The sequence below is a fragment of the Phascolarctos cinereus genome, unplaced genomic scaffold, assembly GCF_003287225.1.
Source record: "Phascolarctos cinereus isolate Bilbo 61053 unplaced genomic scaffold, phaCin_HiC Scaffold_2;HRSCAF=192, whole genome shotgun sequence".
In the NCBI taxonomy this organism is placed as follows: domain Eukaryota; kingdom Metazoa; phylum Chordata; class Mammalia; order Diprotodontia; family Phascolarctidae; genus Phascolarctos; species Phascolarctos cinereus.
The window spans coordinates 349,022,357-349,041,479 of NW_027555625.1; the positions used below are offsets into that span (position 1 = coordinate 349,022,357).

General features: G+C 38.4%; 1 protein-coding gene across 1 annotated transcript in view; it reads left to right on the plus strand.

Annotated features, from left to right (window-relative positions):
* LOC110211715 (follistatin-related protein 4) overlaps nucleotides 1-19,123 on the plus strand; it is a 149,838-nt gene that overhangs the window by 101,906 nt on the left and 28,809 nt on the right. The window contains exons 8-9 of the mRNA XM_078149186.1: nucleotides 12,430-12,579; nucleotides 14,914-15,021. Of these exons, the coding sequence (XP_078005312.1) occupies nucleotides 12,430-12,579; nucleotides 14,914-15,021 (258 nt within the window). The remainder of the gene's footprint in view (nucleotides 1-12,429; nucleotides 12,580-14,913; nucleotides 15,022-19,123) is intronic.

The following is a 19,123-nucleotide window of genomic DNA, read 5'->3' on the forward strand; positions in this document are numbered from 1 at the left end:
AAAGAGAATTTAAAAATTATTGGACTATCTGAAAGCCATGATCAAAAAAAGAGCCTAGACATCATCTTTCAAGAAATTATCAAGGAAAACTGCCCTGATAGTTTAGAACCAGAGGGCAAAATAGAAATTGAAAGAATCCACCAATCTCCTCCTGAAAGAGATCCCCAAAGGAAAACTCCTAGGAATATTGTAGCCAAATTCCAGAGTTCCCAGGTCAAGGAGAAAATATTGCAAGCAGCCAGAAAGAAACAATTCAAGTATTTTGGAAACACAATCAGGATTTAGCAGCTTCTACATTAAGGGACCACAGGGCATGGAATATAATATTCCAGAGGGCAAAGGAATTGGGATTACAACCAAGAATCACCTACACAGCAAAACTGAGTATAATCCTTCAGGGGAAAAAATGGTCATTCAGTGAAATAGAGGACTTTCAAGCATTCTTGATGAAAAGACCAGAGCTGAATAGAAAATTTGACTTTCAAATACAAGACTCAAGTGGAACATGAAGAGGTAAACAGGAAAGAGAAATCATAAGAGACTTATTAAGGTTGAACTGTTTACATTCCTGCATGGAAAGATGATATCTGTAACTCATGAGACCTTTGTCAGTACTGGGGTAGTTGGAGGGGAAAAATTGTATGTATGATAGATAGATAGATAGATAGATAGATAGATAGATAGATAGATAGATAGATAGATAGATAGATGGCACAGAGTGAGTTGAAAATGAAGGGGTGATATCTGGAGAATAAAATTAAGTGGTGAGAGAGGATTATACTGGGAGAAGGAGAAAGGGAGAGGTAGAACAGGGTGAATTATCTCACAAAAAAGCAGAAAAGAAAAGGCTCTTACAGTACAGGAGAAATGGGGGATGGTGAGAGGGAATGAGTGAATCTTATTCTCATCAGAATTGGCTTAAGGAGGGAATAACATGCACACTCAATTGGGTGTGGAAAGCTGTCTTACTGTACAGGAAAATAGGGGGGAAGGGAACAAGGGAGCAGGGGGCTGATAGAGGGGAAGGAAGATTGGGGAAGGGAATAATCAGAAGCAAACACTGAGGATGGACAGGGTCAAAAGAAAGAATAGAATAAATGGGGGGCAGAACAGGATTAAGGGAAATAGAGTTAGTTTTTCACATGACTACTATGTTTTGCTCAACTGCACATGTATGGAGAGACAGAAGGGAAGGTAGACTGGGGAAGAGGTATTCAGAACGCATGCCATCTTGGGGTGGAGGGAGGGGTGAGATGGGGTGAAAATTTGGAACTCAAAATTTTGTGGAAGTGAATGTTGAAAACTAAAAATAAAATCTGATTTAAAAAAGAGAGAGAGAGCCCAATGTTCAATTTTCAGTGTGCAAATTTACACATTGGAAGTCAGCAATTGCTTCAAATCAGAGCTTGATTTATTATATTGATTTTTTTAGATAAGAAAGTGATAGTTAAAATGCTAATAATATAGATTAATTTTTTTTAAATATCATAAATTTTCAAAGACCCTCTTGTTAAACATTTACAAGCACACGCCCTGATTCTGATCTTCATGTTATAAATGATAAATTATAAACAATATACCTGGTAAGTGCCAGAGCCCGCCCTTGAACACAGATCTCCTGATTCCAAATCTATTATCCTTTCTATTATACCATTCCTCTTCTGCTACCATTTTAACATGTATTCTGTTCCAGACACACAGTAGGTTCTTTGAAAACATTTAGAGTCTTAGAATTTCAACAGGTTCTCAGAGGTCATCTAGACACCTCCCCTTTCTTGGCATGTTTTCTTCCTCTACCTTTTGTCCAATTTCATGCTCCAAATTCTTTCCAGTGTATCTCTCAATTCTTAAGTCCCCTTCTCTACTAACTTCTTCCAAAAGAACAAATGAGAAGTAAAAAGGTAGCATAAAGTATATCACACCTCAAACATCAGCTGCAGCTGAACCCTGAGACTCAGCAGGGAATGTGTTACAGACAGATGGTGTACTGTGAAGGTGTTAGGAGGCAGGAGGTGAATGAAGTTGCTTGTTCCCATGACAATGTGATGGGGTCCCCCCCCCACTCCAGTTCCCTGTAGTTCACACCTTATACACTATATCATGCATAAATAAAATGGCTCCAAATATCAACATAGCTATGAAATATTTTCCTATTTTCCTCTTCCTTGTTTTCTGATTTAAGAGAGGGAAAAAAATTTAAAAAAAAGCATGGAAACCACAATGTTTCTGTTCTTTTACCTGTCATGACTGTAATAGGTCCTAGGTCAAGGCCTGCTCTGCAGCACATCCTATTTATTCTATTCAATGTCCAGCCAGAATGTCCTTTTGCATCTATATATCAAAACACAGGGGCAAAGACTACTTCAAAGGTAATATGGCACCAACGGGTTTTCGTTTTTTTGTTACGAGCTCTCTCTAGCAGTCAGCTTGGTCAGAAGCCCTAGGTATTTGTATATGACCAGTCAATCTATGTGAATAAATGAATGTCCAAAAGGCAAGTTGATCAGGCCACGATTGAGTGATTCTCATACATCTTTTTTAGGAAAGCTCATTATTAAGACAAGATTCACATAATCATAGATCTAAAAACGTAAGGGACCTTAGAGGTCATCTACTCAGAACATTTCATTTTACAAATAAGGAAAATGAGGCTGTGGAGTTATATAGGCCTATGGACTTGTGTAAGTGTCAAACATTGATGTGAATCCAGGAATGACTGATGCCGGGAATCTTTCTGCTGTACCACAGATTCACAAACAGTAAAATACTCCAGTAGGAGTATTTTAGGGGTAAGGAAAACATCAGTATCTATGTTAACAGCTTCTTAAAATCTAACAGGCATTATAACAAACATTTTTCTTTCACTCAGTAATTTTTTTTAGGCTGCCACAAAATACATTTTATAGCTTTGGGGCTTTCAGTTTGTTCATATCAAATCTGTTTATAAGGGTCAGAGAGAGAGAGAGAGAGAATCCATAGGCTTTCTATCCAACATTGTATCATACTTTGTGTAGTCTCTTTCTCTCCCACAAACCTATTTGTATCTGTGTACATACATACATGGGTGACAATAGATACAGATGAAAATCAGCAAGGCGAGGAATTGAATAGAAAGGAAAAAACTAGTTATATTTCATTTGGGAAATTGTAATGATGTCAGTGATACCAAGCTGAACGCACACAAACAAATCTCTAAAGAATCCAAATTACAGGTGTATGATAGCAAGATGAATGTTGAGTATAAATTCTCTGCAGCATAATACCAGCAATGACTCGTATACAAGAAGTGGCATAAAATGGAAATTTATAATCAGTTAAGCAGGTTGATTGACAGATAAGTTATTTCAGATAGACAGCTTGAATGTTGCATTGTTCCACTGAAAAGCTCTTCCAAAAGGCCTATAATGTACTGGGTGAGTCCTCTGTGGATTCATGGGAGTACATAAAGAAGAATCACTTAACATGAGATGTTTTGGATACATCTCACCCAATCTGTACCAGTGAAAAAAAGACAACATTGATTAGATTATTGATACATTGAAGTACTGAATATTCCTTTCAATCAGTTGAAAAGTCAGAGATTATTTATGATTAAAAGTTGTTTGTTTGTTTTAAATAAAAGTGCAGTAGATAGAGAGAGCCCTTGGTCTGGAATTAGGCAGGCCTGAGTTCAAATTTGCCTCAGACACTTACTAGCTATGTGACCCTGGCCAAGTCACAAACCTTTATCTGCCTCCATTTCCTCTTCTGTAAAATGGGGATAATAATAATTATAAAAAACCTATTCTCCCAGACTTTTTTGAAAATAAAAGAAGATAATATTCTTAAAGTACCTATTACAGTACCTGACACAAAATAAATGTTTAGTAGTACTAGTAGTAGTAGTAAACAATATATCTGTATTAAACAACTTTGTTTTAGTAAACTTGCTTTCAACTTTTTTTAGTCTGCTCAAACATGCTTTGCTTATACAATTTTAGTAGATTTTTTTGCTACATCTTATTCTTAAATTGCTTACATTTTCCACTTCCAGAGAACCATCCCTTAGAATGCTTTTTTTTAAAGGAAGAAAAAAAAATTCAGCATAACGAATCAACAGATTGAAAAGGTTTGATGTTATGCAATGCTCCACACCTATGAACCTCAGCTACTGGCAAAGAGCAGAGCAGAGGGGAGATGTCATTTCAAATCTTATTTTGGACTGAGTGGTCATAATTTTACCACATTCAATTTCAGTTCTGTGGTTGTTGTCCTTTACGTTTACATTGTTGCAACCGTTGTGCATGTTTTCCTAGTTATGTTCACTTCTCTTTGGATCATTTCTTCTGATTTTTTCCAGATTTCTATGTATTCATTATGTTTGTAATTTCTTATAGCGCCTTAATATTCCATTATACTCATATTCCACAATCTATTTTGTTAATGAAAACCTCATCTTTGTTAGTTTGAATAAACATTCAAGACAGAAAGAAAGAAGGCTGGGCAGGCTGGCTTTGAAAACTGTCGTAGTGGCAGACCAGTTCTGCTTTTTGAGGACCAGCCTAGTTAAGTACAGAGAGGCACATCACCAGCAGACTGAGCACTTGGAGATGCAGTTTTGGGTCAAAAAAACTCATGAAGGAAAAGAAGATTTTAAAAAATGACCTTCGTGGGGCAACTAGGTGGTGCAATGGAGAGAGTACTGGCCCTGCAGTCAGGAGGACCTGAGTTCAAATGCGATCTCAGATACATAACATTCACTAGATGTGTGACTTTGGGCAAGTCACTTAACCCCAGTTGCCTCACCCAAAAAACAAAATGGCCCTTCAACTATGAGTTGTTCCCTTCTACTTCTGTAGTGACCATGGCAGAGTAAGAAAATGAAGAGACAAAGTACCTAGAATCCCATAGGTTTTTGACTATGTATCAATGTTACCTTAACTGCTGATATTCTTCAAAGAGTAGACATACTATGATAAAAACAGCATCAATATTGGCATTCCTACCTCAAAACTAGAAGACGTAGGTATATTGCAGCTATATGCAAGAATGATTTTTAGGTTCTCTTTTGAGTTCTGTTTAAAGTTATTAGGCCAGGCAGCAAGAAAACAACGTCCCATCATTTAATAAGACATTGAGTGAATTCCCACTGCCATACACAGGATGAGAATAGGCAAAAAGACCACCATGAAGGTAAGTGAAATTAATACAATATCATCTATTACAGAAAAATCATTTGTTGTTGTTCAGTTGTTTTTCAGCCACGTCTAACTCTTCCTGACCCCACTTGGGGTTTTCTTGGCAGAGATACTGGAGTGGTTTGACATTTCCTTTTTCAGATTATTTACAGATGAGGAAACTGAGGCAAACAGGGTTAAGTAATTGCCCCGGATCACTCAGGTAGTAAGTGTCTCAGGCTGTATTTGAACTTCAGGAAGATGAGTCTTCCTAACTCCAAGCCTGGCACTCTACACTACACCACCTAGCTGACCACAGCAAATAAGAAATTTCCATATTGGTGATTTCATATTTCAAAAGGGGGGGGGGTAAATGACCAACAAAAGAAGATGAATTTGATTGTCATCAGTAAGGAAGAACTGGATACTGGCATAGAAATATTGAGAACCAAGGGGATGAATGAGCACTCAGTCTTAGATTTGTGGTAGAGAATGAGAGGCAAGCCAAATATAGTCTGACATGCATTCTGAATATTAGAAGAGTAGATTTCAAAGGGTTTTGGAAGAGGATCAGTAGAGTCCCATGGGTCAAAATCCTGCAGGAGGAGTAGTACAGATTGTACTGGAAATGCTAAAGTATACCAAGATACAAAGAAAAAAAATCAATTCTATTGAAGAAGAAAAGGGGTAGTTATTAAAGAGATTGATGTGAATGCAACAAGAACTTGCCAACCAATTTAGATTTTTAAAGGCATGCACAAAAGTTGGAAGCAAGGACAGGTAACAAAGGGTGAATACAGCCCTATAGTATGATCTTGGAAGAGCTGTATGAGCAGAATTAAAATTCAGAATGAATTGAGTCTAATTAAGAAGGCTAAAGATAAAAAAAAGCGTTTTGTTTTTAGTTATGTTGGAAGAATGAGGACAGTCAAAGAAGAAAGTGTACCACTGCATGTTTGGATAAAAGTTGGAGATATTTGACTTTTATTTTGATTGTTTTTTTTTCCTCTAAGGGAATTAAATTTTATATTATAAAGACAATGATAAAATAGCTGTTAGGGAACTGTAGTCCATAATAACTATGGAGATGGTAAGAGAGAACCTTGCTACTCTTCATGAGATAAATCAACAGGCCCAGATAAATTCTATATGAAAAGGTGGAAAGAGCTGGCAGGTATGATCACTGAATCATTGTCAAGTAAGTTTTAAAGATCATGGGGAACAAGAGAGGTATCATAAAATTTTGAGAAGGGTAAATGTACTGATTTTTTTAAAAAAGCTATAGGAAACTATAGGCTAGTGAGCTTGAATTTGATTGCTGGAACATTCTAGAACTTATTATTACATGGCTAGGTAATGAACATCTGGAAGAGGAAGTATTGATCAGAAAGAGCCAACGTGGGCCTATCAAGAATAAATGATGCTAACCAAACCTCATTTCTTGGCAAGTTATTATACAAGTAGGTCAGAGTAATCTTGTAAATAGAGTTTGCCTACATTTTAGCTAGGCATTGACAAAAACATTTAAGCTAATCTCAAAGAAAGTATAGAAGCAAGTGAAGTGCTTGAATGGCTATACTCAAAGAATAATCCTGGGGCAGCTAGGTGGCACAATGGATAGAGCACCAGCCCTGGATTCAGGAGGACCTGAGTTCAAATCCGGCCTCAGACACATAATACTAGCTGTGTGACCCCGGGCAAGTCACTTAACCCCATTGCCTAACCAAAAAGAAAAAAAGAATAATCATGAAGGGTTGTGCTTGACCCTGTTGCTGTTTAACATTTTTTGCTAATTTGGAAAAAGGCACAGGTATCATGTTTTCAGATGACAGAAAGCTAGGAGTTATTTTATAGTCTTCCTGGAAGACTAATCACACTTGAATACAAAATCCAAAATGACCTTTACAGATTAGAGCACTGGGGCAAATCTAATACAATAAAATTGAATAGGAATAAATGTAAAGTTGAATTCAAAAAATCAATTTCAAGAGTACAAGAGTGGGCATTTCCATGTATGTGTGACTAGACAATAGTTTTTCTGAAAAAGTTTTGAGGCTTTTAATGTAATTCAAGCTTAATATGAGTGAACAGTGTAATAGAGTAGATAACAGTAACTGTGGGAAAGCAAGAGAGGTATGGTATCTGGATAATCCCACTACTTTGCTTTATTCTGACTAGGATGTTCTGTTCAGCTCCTGGCGCAATATTTTTGGGAGGACATTGATAAACTAGAAAGAGTATTTTAAGAAGAATGCTCAATAACATGAAGGGATCTGAGATCATGCCATATAAGACTTAGTTGAAGGAATTGTAGGTTTTTAGCTCAGAAAAGAGAAGGCTCCGGGGAATGTAATAGTTTCCTTCAAGTATTCAAAGAGTTGGCTTGTCAAAGAAATATTAAATTTGTTCTGGCTGGCCTCACAGGATAGAATTAAGTTTAATTGGTTGAAATTTCAGAAAGGCAATTTTGGGCCTGACTGATATGTAGGAAAACCTCCTAACAATTACAACTACCCCAAAATGGTATAGACATTCCTGGGAAATAGTGGATTTCCCCTCACTGGAGGTCTTAAAAAAAGCTGAATGGTTTCTTGTCTGGCATATTTAGAGAAGATTCTTATATTACGTTAATGATTTAGATTCAATGGTCCTTGAAGAGCCTACAACTCTCAGATTATGAGGTATAGAAATTCAATGAAGAATTTTATAAGATTCTCCAAATTAAATAAAGATCTGACTTAATACTCCATGATTTCAATGGAATAGTTATCATAATGAAGAATGACAATCAGAGATGGAAAAAATGTACATGTCAGATCTATGAATAAGGGAAGAATTTATGACCAAACAAGAAACAGAAGAGATTACAGGAAATAAAATAGATGATTTCAATTACATGAAATTAAAAGCTTTTGTACAAACAAAACCAATGCAGCCAAAATTAGCAAGAAAAGAGGAAATGGGGACAGGGGAGTAATTGCAGCAAATTTCTCTTATAAAGGCCTCGTTTCTCAAACATATGAGCCAAATTTATAAAAATGAGAGCCATTTTGCAGTTGATAAATGGTCAAAAGATATTAATAATCAATTTTCAGAAGAAAAAAATCAAAGCTATCAATAGTCACATGAAAAAAATCCTCTAAATCACTACTGATTACATAAATGTAAATTGTAACAATTCCAAGATACCACCACATACATATCAGATTGGCCAACATGACAGAAAAGGAAAATGGCAGATGCTGAGAAGGATATGGAAAAATTGGGACACTAATGCATTGTTGGTAGAGTTGTGAACTGGTCCAACCATTCTGGAGGACAATTTGGAATTACAACCAAAAGACTATGAAACTGTACATACCCTTTGACCCAGCAATACCACAACTAGGTCTCTAGCCTGTAGAAGTCAAAGAAAATCAAAGAAATCAAAGGCAAATGGAAAAGGGACATATTTGCACAAAAATATTTATAGCAGCTCTTGTTGTGGTGGCAAAGAATTGAAAATTGAGAGGATACCCATTAATTGGGGAATGGCTGATAAATTTGTAGTATAATGAGCAAGGGGTTTCAAAAAACCTGGGAAAACTTATATAAACTGATGCAAAGTAAAGTGAGCAGACCCAGAAGAACATCGTATAAAGTAACAGCAATATCATGATGATCCACTGTGAAAGACTTAGCTACTCTGATCAAGACAATGATCCAAAGGGCCCATGATGAAAAATGCTGTCTACCTCCAGAGAAAGAACTGATGAACTCTGAATGCAGATTGAAACATAATTTTTTAAATTTTATTTTTGTTGGCTTGTTTTGTTTGTGTTTAATTTTATGACCTAGCTAATATGGAAATATTTTGTATAACCTCACATGTATAATCAAAATCAAATTGCTTGCCTTCTCAAGGACAAGGAAGGGAGGGAAGGAGAAAAAGTGAAATTCAAAATCTTTTATAATTATTATTTTAAAATTTTACATGGAATTGTGAAATATCTAACAAAATAAAAAATAATTTTTCAAAAAAGAAAGAAAAATATGGCTCGGCATTGAGAAACAAAAGAGGCCAAAGGTTTGTAGATGATCAAGTCTCATGCTTCTATATCATGAATATTTTCTTCAACAAGAAAGGCTAAATACATTAGATATGGTTAAGTAGTAAATAATATTTTTCTTTTGTCCAGATCTTTGGATTTGTTTGGATTTTTTCAGAGAACTCTATAATAGTAAACACACTTTCCACTGATGCAGATTGGCAGTTCCTTATGGTTTTAGATTGCTGCCTGGGTCACAGAGATTAATTGACTTGCTCATGGTCACATAGCTTATGTTTGATAGATATGAAGCTAGGTTTTCCTGACTTCAAGGCCAACCCTCTATCTATTGGGCCTGTGGCCATCAAATACAACACAAAAAACAAAATTGAAGAAATGTCTGCTTATTGATGTGGAAATCATTTCTGAGTCAATTACACCTTTACCCTCCCTTGACATATGTACCTCATTAGAAGAATAAAAAATGAGATATAGGATCAATCTGTCAAGGTACAATATAAACTATTTAAACATCTGTTGATACCGAAAAATGGGAAATGGGTAAAGGAATACATAGCAACGGACACTGTCACTATTTCCTATGTGGCTTAACTTCGATAAATCAATCCCTCCAACAAAAAGCATGCAAACCCCCAATCTCCTTGCCAGGCAGAGATACATAGTAGCCAAGAACATTGCTGGGTAGGAATAAACTAATATGTAAAAATATACAGAGAAGGATGGTGGATTATGAGCAGTTTAATTTCATAAAACAGTGAGAAGCAGTGGAGGGAAAGACATGTATACAGAGTTTGGCAAGGGGCCAGTGGATCAGATCCCCTGAAGAGCACTTGAAGATGAAACTAGAAGGAAGACAGCCAACAGATTAAAAAATAGATGATCTCTCAAGATAACTAATCATTTCTGCTCTTCTTCAATGAGAGTGGAGTTGCCACATTTGGACTCCAACACCACAGTTACCAGTGTTTTGCATCAAAAATTAGATATAATCCTAAAGAAAACAAAAGTAGTAAGTGAAGCTGGACCCAATCAAATATACACAGTGGTGGCCCATGCTGACAACAATACAATCCTAAGAGCATCAATTCTCAAATTATATGAATGAGGGAAAGATAAGGAACAATTAGGAAAAAATAACAGGTGTTCCTATCCAAAAATGGATAACTACCAACCCTTATCTCTTTCTCACTATGCAGATAATGCATATACAAGTTGATAATAAAAATGTAAAAGGTAACACTCAAGACTTCACAAACAATATACTAGAGACAGCCACTGAAGTGTCACAAGTGACTGAAAGAACCAGAGAACCTCATTGTTGATTTTTTTTTGCTTGCAGACTATAGTAAAAGAATTTCATTTGGAAGAGCAAGTACACAATAAAGGGCTTCCTTCTGAGTAGGTCACTGTGTTCCTCGAGAACTTTTCATTGTTGTTTCTGTGACTCCTACCCCCACCATCTAGCTTAGTGCCTAGTACACAGTAGTTATTTAATAAATGTTTGATTGATGTTAGTATTATAAAGATTCTCTAATAGAAGCAACATCAGATATAACTCTGTTTAACAATCTGATTATTAATATCATTTAAGGCATAAAACAGAGGTGTGCTCACCCAAGTTATGTGACTGTGTCATGAAAGATGATGACGTACATACAATTCAAATACAGAGTAACTATAGCATAATCCTAGAGGAGAAAACATTGGCTATTGAAGAGGGAAGAGGGATATAAGGACAAGCTTCTTGGCAAAAGTGGGATCTGAGATGAGTCTAGAAAGAAACCAGGAAAATTACGGGGTCAATGGAAGTAAAGAGGAAAAGCATCCTAGACTTAGGGGACAGCCAGGACAAAGGCAAGGAGGCAAAAAAAATGAAGTATTTATATGGGAGGAACTGCAAAGAAGCCAGTGTTGCTGGATCAAGAAGCCAGCTTATGAACATTTTAAATGCCGAATAGAAGTCATTATATGTGATCTTTGAGATAACAGGGAAAACTGTTGCCCACTAAGAAACACTGGTGTTGATATGCTCACTGTGACAGATCATTTTGACAGCTGTGTAAATTATGGATTGGAGAGGGGACGAAAGTCAGGCATGGAGTCCATAGAGAAGGGTTTATTGCAAAATTCCAGGTAAGAGAGGATAAGGTTTGAACTATAGTGGCTAACTACAATGCTTACTATCTGAGTGGAGAGAACAGGAGATACAGGAGAGGTGTTGTGAAGGTAGACACAAGATCTGACATATATTTGAGTAAATGTGCCTTCCCACAGGCATATTGAACTCATCTATTCCATTACTCCTCTTCCTCATGCCTATTTTTGGAGAGAAACTGGGGGAGGGGAGTAGGGGATTCTCTCTGTAATGTCTTAGCTTCCTTACTTCATTTATTTCACAAAAGACCAACTTGATGATGGGAACAGATTGTCTAGTATTGTAGTTATGACTATAATTCCCTAATAGGCTCTAAGTTTTCAAAGGACAGAAGCAATGTCTATTTCATCTTTGCAATCCCCTTAGTGCCTAGTGTAGCCCACAGGGGGTAGTTAATGTTTGTAGGATTAAACAGATGAATGTATGAGAAACGTACCACAAACTTTTCACCACAGTACATTATAAAGAAAAATTCTGTATATGGAGGGCTTATCTTAAACCTAATTCAAGGGACCTTAATTTTCCATGTACCACAGCTCTTTGCTTTAAAGGCTGACATGTGATCTAAAGCGGAAATTAGTAACCAGGAGTCCCCAACATACAACATGCCCCAGACAGCCACACATTTCTGTATACGTGGCAGTGAGACCTCAACACCCATGCTCTTGCTGTTAGGCTGTGTGGTCCATTCCCACGCAGCAGGATTTTCTAGAGAGCTGGACAACTCCAAGGTGCTGGTTTTTCTGCCCAAATATTCTCCTAAAGTTACCATCTCTGCAAATCTAAAAGCATCAAAATTGCATCTTTTTTAAGTAAATGGATTTTCTTTGCTATAAAAGTATCTATGCCTCAGAGAAACTGCTTAGACCCTGATGATCAGAAAATAAATCCTGATGGCATCCTATAGGCCATCATCTCTCACCACATTGAGATAGTTTGCTATATTCAGCGTGTCCAAAGTAAGCCATTAGTTCTCCCAACAAAGAACCCTCCCAAAAGACTTTTACCATAAACTTCGTGCCTAAGTGGGCACTTGCTAAATGAAACTGACTATCTTTCTCAATTCCAGGAAGAAATATGCCCTCAGATGGAAGGAGAACTCACTCAGTCCTGCCAGTGGGCATCTGCAGTCAACGTCAGGAACCGATATATCTATGTGTCCCAGCCAGTACTGAGCAGAATTCTCATAATAGATGTACAAACTCAGAAAGTCCAGCAGGTATGTATAACTTCACAGTGGTTCCTGAGAACCTTCAAGTATATTAAAGCTTTCCAAAGTTCTCAACAAAGTACTTGACAGTAGTAGGCACTATGTAAATGCATGTTCTCTTGCTCTTCCCTCTGCTTCTCTTATTGTTTGCTAGGGAAGAGAATTCTCTATCCTTAGTCAACTTTGATTCCCATCCAATAGACTGGCCTCCCAACCTAAACAGGTATGTTTATCAGTGGCTGGAGGCAAAGGTTATATTCTGAGAAGCTGTGAGTATTTAAGAGGTAACACCTTCCCTGTCTGCTCCATAGTCACCAGCTCTTTAGGCTAGAGGCACTACTTCATCATAGACCACCCCCCCCAACATAATGACACATAAGTAGGCCTATATGGCAAAGACATGTCAGGAAGTGGGCAAGAAGTGGGCAGAGGAGGGAAGGGCAGAGGAAAAGGGCCTTGGACCTGGGCCTTAAAAAGTGTTTTGTTTCATGGTCATCATCAGACCAATCCAAGAAACAGCCAATCTATAAGGATTTCTCATTCAGCTCACAAGTACAAAAAATCACATGTATTGATCCTTGATAATATAATTGTTTGCTGAACAATCCCAGCCTGTCAATATGTACATGATATTAGAGGTAAAATATCACTCATTCAATGTTCTAACATGCTTAGCTAAGTTGTTTCCATGTCCTGGTAGTGCCCAGAGTGATTAAATCTGATCTGGGCTCTATAAATTTTGCAGACTGAGAAATCCTCTGAAATACATAGTTATACAGGACTTATATATACATCAGATCATTGAACTGAGCTTTGGGCTCAGGATGGACATTTTGTACTGTGGTTGTGTTCAGAGGCCTCTGATCATCAATGTAGTCACCTGTATTGAGGAGACTTGTGTAGTTTCAAGCTTGAGCCAAATCCAGATGTTGCTAGAGGTAGTAAGGCCTCCCTGTCCTCTCACTAAATCAGGCCAGGGAGAGTGGCTGGTGTGAAAATGTGACATTTCAGTTTGAGAAGCTATAATCTTAACTGAGCAAGCCAAGATGAAAAGGCACCTGGCATAGCTATTACACTCAGCCTGCTTAGTGGAAATTATTTATTCATAATTTGAACCAAGATCCTCTGCCTTTTACAACATGCCCTAAGAGGGAAATCTTAGACCCCTTGTATCCTGAGGTTTGTCCTCCAATTATCACTGGCAGAAGTTTTTTTTTTCCCACCAGATTCAATAATGCAGTCTGGAGGTCCTTCGCAACTCCCTCATTCCCTCCCTAGCAACTGTGGATCAGTGTAAGGAAGAAAGAATTTCCTTACAACTAGAGCTGTTCAGTAATGGTGGGAGTCTGGTTTCTCTATTAGTAGAAGAGTTTAGGCAGAGGTTGAATGACCACTTGTCAGAGACGTCAAAGTAGGGATTCTTCCTTCACGGAGAGGCAGGCTAGACTGAAGTCCTTGCCAGCTGTGAAGTTATGGGAACGTTGGCATGGCGTAATGGAAAGTAGATTGTTCAAATACTTAACAGTTCACTTCATCCCAGCTCTGCTACATAAAACCTATGTGAATCTGGGAAGTCACTCATCTCCCCTGAGTTTCATTTCCTCATCTGTAAAATGAAGTCATTGAATGGTCCCTACCAGGCCTACAGACTTCTATGGTCCCTATGCTCCTCATCTGTCAAATGAGAGGGTCAGATTTTCTAAGGTCCTTTTAGCTCTAAATGTTATGATTCCCTTTCAACCGAAGTAGAGGGATGTCTCTAGGAGAACAAGTTCCCTCACACAAAAGGATCCTTATAGCTGCATACTGGTATGGGATTTGCTCCATGTAGCTCCATGTAGTCCATGCTGGACTGATACTAGTCTTCCCAAGGAAATACTGGATCAGAATAAGGTGAGCCAGTGAAAATGCTACAATTTAAATTCATGAGATTTTGTCAATTGAAGGAAACCCCAAAATTGTTAAAAAATCAGAGCTGGAAAGTACATTAGAATTTATCTCTCATTTATAGAAGAACATTCTGATATCCAAGTAAAGAGCTGTTAGTCCATCTTTATATAATAATTTAACGTTCATAAAGTGCTTCCCATACAACAATCCCATGACATAGTAATACTGTTCCCATTTTACAGATAGGAAAATTGAGGCCCAGAGAGGGGACTTATCTTGCCCACATTCTCACAGCTGATCAATGGCACAAATAAGAACAGAACACCTTCCTTCTGTCTCTTGCTTTGCTGCTCTCTCTCCTACCCCATTATGCCTGTCACTAGAGACTTCACCTGGTTTCTAAAGTTGATTTCTTAGTAAGCAGTGACCAGAATGTTTCCTCATTTTTTCAAGGCCATAGGTGTGGATTCACTACCAGCTAAGCTGCTCTATGACAAGTCGCATGATCAAGTCTGGGTTCTAAGCTGGGGAAATATGCAGAAGTCCCAGCCAAGACTTCAGGTACATTCATGAAATCCCTATATATTTGCATGGAAAGATAATGCAATTCTTTATTTGTGTTTCAAATGGGAAATAGTCCCTTTCTTCTCTGTCTTCTCTTTCTCTTTTCCTTCCTTCTTCCTCTCTTTCTTTCCTGCTTTTCCTTTTCCTCACTCTTCTTCATTTTCCTTTTCTCCCTACCCTTATTTCTCCCCTCTTTTCCCCTTTCACCTGTTATTTCTCCCTCTATCCCTTTATTTTTCCTCTTATCTCACTTTCTTCTGCCCTCCAAATTCCTAGTCCTTTCTCTTTGCTATGGAATGTTCCATTCCATGAAACATTTATTTCTCCAGCTCTAGTAGCCCTGGATATCTGCCTCACATTTGTATGACATCTAATGCCTATGTCCTCCTTTCTATCAGGTTGGGTCACGTAAAATTCCACAGTAAGGTGACTTCTGGTTAGGATGGTCTGTTCTTTTCTCATATGACCATAATTCTACATCATTTAGGATTGACTCTGGGGAATTATCACCCTCTGAACAGATGGTCTCCCTTAGGCAGTCAGGCCAGGTCCAAGTGGCCTGTTTCAAATAGCTCTCGGCTTCTAATGGTCTGAATAGACACTTCTCATTTATTCTCAGCTTAGCCTTGAAGTTAGTGGCAACAGAACCTTTCCTTTTTCTTTTAAATTATTGGGTTATTCACGCAGGGTCAGCCTTGTGGAAAATCATTCACTGGCACAGAACATTAAATTCAAGTGTATCGGCATGGGAAAAGGACCTCTTTTTATATCCTGCTTAGGCATATTTGTAAAGAATACTAACATGATGCCCCATCCATTCCAAATGACAGAACTAGCAGCAGGAAGTTTCAGAGAAGTATATTTAGGCTTCATGTAATAAAAAAAAATTCCCAATATTAAAAGGCAGTCAACAAGCATTTATTAAGCACTTACTGTGTGCCAAAGGATACAAAGAAAGACAAAAGTTCTCAAAGAGCTCATAGTGTAGCAAGATAGACAACATGCACACATCTATGTCCAAAAAAGTGTATATAGGATAAATTGGCAAAAATCTACAGAGGTGCTAGCATTAAGGGGGATCGGGAAAGGCTTCTTGTAGGGGTGGGGTTTTAACTGGGATTTGAAGGAAACCAGGGGAGCCAAGAGGCAGAGTTTAGGAGAGAAAGCATTCTAGGCATGACAGTCTTCCAGACAAAAATGCCTGAAGTCAAGAGATGACATGTGTTGTGCAAGGAAGAGCAAGAAGGCTGATATCACTGTATGCAGGGGCATATGGACTGAGTAAGGTATAAAAAGACTGGAAAGTTAGGAGGGGTTCATGTTATGAAGTGCTTAAACACCAAACAGTGGATTTCATATTTGATTCTGGATGTGATAATGAATCATTGAAGTTTATTCAATAGAGGAGTGAAATGATCAGATCTGTGCTTTGGGAAGATCACTTTCACAGCTAAGTAGAGGATGGACTGGATTAGGGAGGAACTTCTGAGAAGGAGAATAATCAATAGGCTATTGCAGTCGTCCAAGCCCGAGATGACGAGGGCCTGCACCAGAGTGAGGAAAGTTTCAGAGGAAAGAAGAGGGAATATGTGAAAGATGTTACAAAGGTAAAATTCGTAAGACTTTGCAACAGATTATATAAAAAAGTTGAGGGGCAAATAAATGGTGCAGTGGATAGAGCACTGGCCCTGTTGTCAGGAGGATCTAGTTCAAATGTGGCCTCAGACACATAATACTTCCTAGCTGTGTGACTCTGGGCAAGTCATTTAACTCCAATCGCCTCACCAAAAAAAAAAAATCAATGAGAATTATGGGGCGGCTAGGTGGCACCGTGGATAGAGTACCAGCCGTGAAGTCAGGAGGACCTGAGTTCAAATCCAGCCTCAGACCAAACACTTGACACTTACTAGCTGTGTGACCCTGGGCAAGTCACTTAACCCCAATTGCCTAAAAATTAAAAAATAAAAAATAAAATAAAAAAGTTGAGAGGTATTGAGGAATCAGGGATGATACCAATGTTGCAAGCGTGGGTGAATGGAAAGATGTTGGTGTCAACACACCAACAACCAACAACCATCAATAGGGATATTAGGAAGGAAAGCAGATAAAGGGATGAAAGATGTGTTCAGTTTTGTTCGTGTTAAGTTTAAGATATCTGTAGGATATCTAGTTTGTTTCCCAATAAACAGTTGGAGATATGCGTGAGAAGGTTAGGAAAGAGGTTTGGGCTGTATAAATAGATCTAAAAATCATCATAATAGAGATGATAGTTGAATCCACAGTAACTGATGAGATTCTTGCATAAAACTCATAGAGCAGGAAAGAGAAGAGAGCCACATGGTACACCCACTGTTAGCAGGCATGACATAGATGAAAATCAAGCAAATGATAAGGAGTTGTCAGACAGGTCAGATGAGAACAAGGGGAAAATCACACCACAAAAACCTAAAAAGAGAGTATCAAAGAGGCATGTTAGAGGTTGAAGAGAGACCAAGATAATGAGAATTTAGAAACGGCCATTAGATTTGGTATCTTTGGAAAGAGCTATTGTGTTAGAATGATGAGATTGAAAACCAGGCTAGAGAATTAAGAAGAGAATGAGAGGAAATGAAGTGAAAGCACTGATTGTAGAAAACCTTCTCAAGGAGAATGCCTACAAATATGAGGCGAGAGTATAGGACAAGAGCTAGCAGGAATGGGTGGATCACATGAGGGTTTTTTTAATAATGAGTAAGACATAGGTGTGCTTGTAGGCAATAGGGAAGTATCCAGAAGAGACTGAAGGTATGGTGAACAGTAGGGATGACTGTGGGCATGTCTACTAGAGAAGACATTTGGGAATGGAATCATTGTGCATTTAGAGGGCTTTGCCTTGGCAAGGAAATGGTCCACCTCTTCTCTGAGACAGTGAGGAGAGGAAAATTTGGAGGTCTTGTTAAGCAGCCTCAATTTTTTCAGTGAAATATAAAGCAATGTTCTCAGTTGAAGGGGGTTGGGGGTAGAGGTGGACTTATGAGAGTTTTGAAGAAAAGGTCTGGAAAAGACACTGGGGTGAGTGGAATGTTGAGTCAATTAGGGAGATTAAAAATAAAAAAGATAGCCTTGCCAAAGTTAGGGCCCAGTTGAGATCATATAACGTAAATTTGCAGTGTACCCTGTCTCCAGGAGTGTACATGGTGTTCAGGGAGGATCAGTATATCTGGTGAGAGCATTGCCAAGCCTTTCAGGGCTGCTTACCCACCTTTGGTTGTCCACCTGTCACCTACATCTCACCTGTGGCTCTAAGAAGCTGTAGCATGCCAAACCCCAAGAAAACTATCCTAGAAGATGGGTGAAACCGGAGTGAGGATAGCTTACAGGCCTTACAGTAAATTAGGTGGATATCTATCCATCAGGTGAAAACTTCTCCTAGCAGAATGGGTAGACAAGAACAATTTTGTTGCAACAGCCATGAAGGTAGCTGAAGCAGGTGCTGTGAAGTGTCCAGAGCTTCATCAGACATAGAAGACACTAAGGTCATCCACTGCATTCTGGGCCATCACCAGTCATCTTGACTTCTGTCTTGCACTGGACACTGATGACTCTGGAAAAAAGAGTGAGGCTGAAGACTGCGCAACTCTGCCTCACTTGAAACAAATTCACTTGTAAGTCGAGACATCACCCATCATCCACTACTCCATCCACCTTTAAGTCTTGTAGCAATGGGTGAGTGATGAAGCATCAGGTGGGGATACACTGGGAGCTGCAGTCACAACCCTGCACACAGGCAACCCAGGGTAGTGGGTCATCTTTTCACTAGATCAAAGAGCAGTGGGTTTTAGCAGCCCCCTGGGTGTCTGACCCAGTGTGGTCCTTTAAAGGATCACACTGCTCACCTCCTGGCAGGAAGAAGGGACTAGAAACAGAAAAGATGCCTAAAAATGACCTGCTTTTCACAGGAGGCACGGATCCCACCTTACCAATCAAAACACACACACAAAAAAAATTTAATTTTGCAAAGATGATTCTATTCACCATTGGTACATCAAATATGTGTACACTTACGAACAACATGAAATACAATAGACCTAAAAGACAAACAGCTCATTGTGTGAGAGAA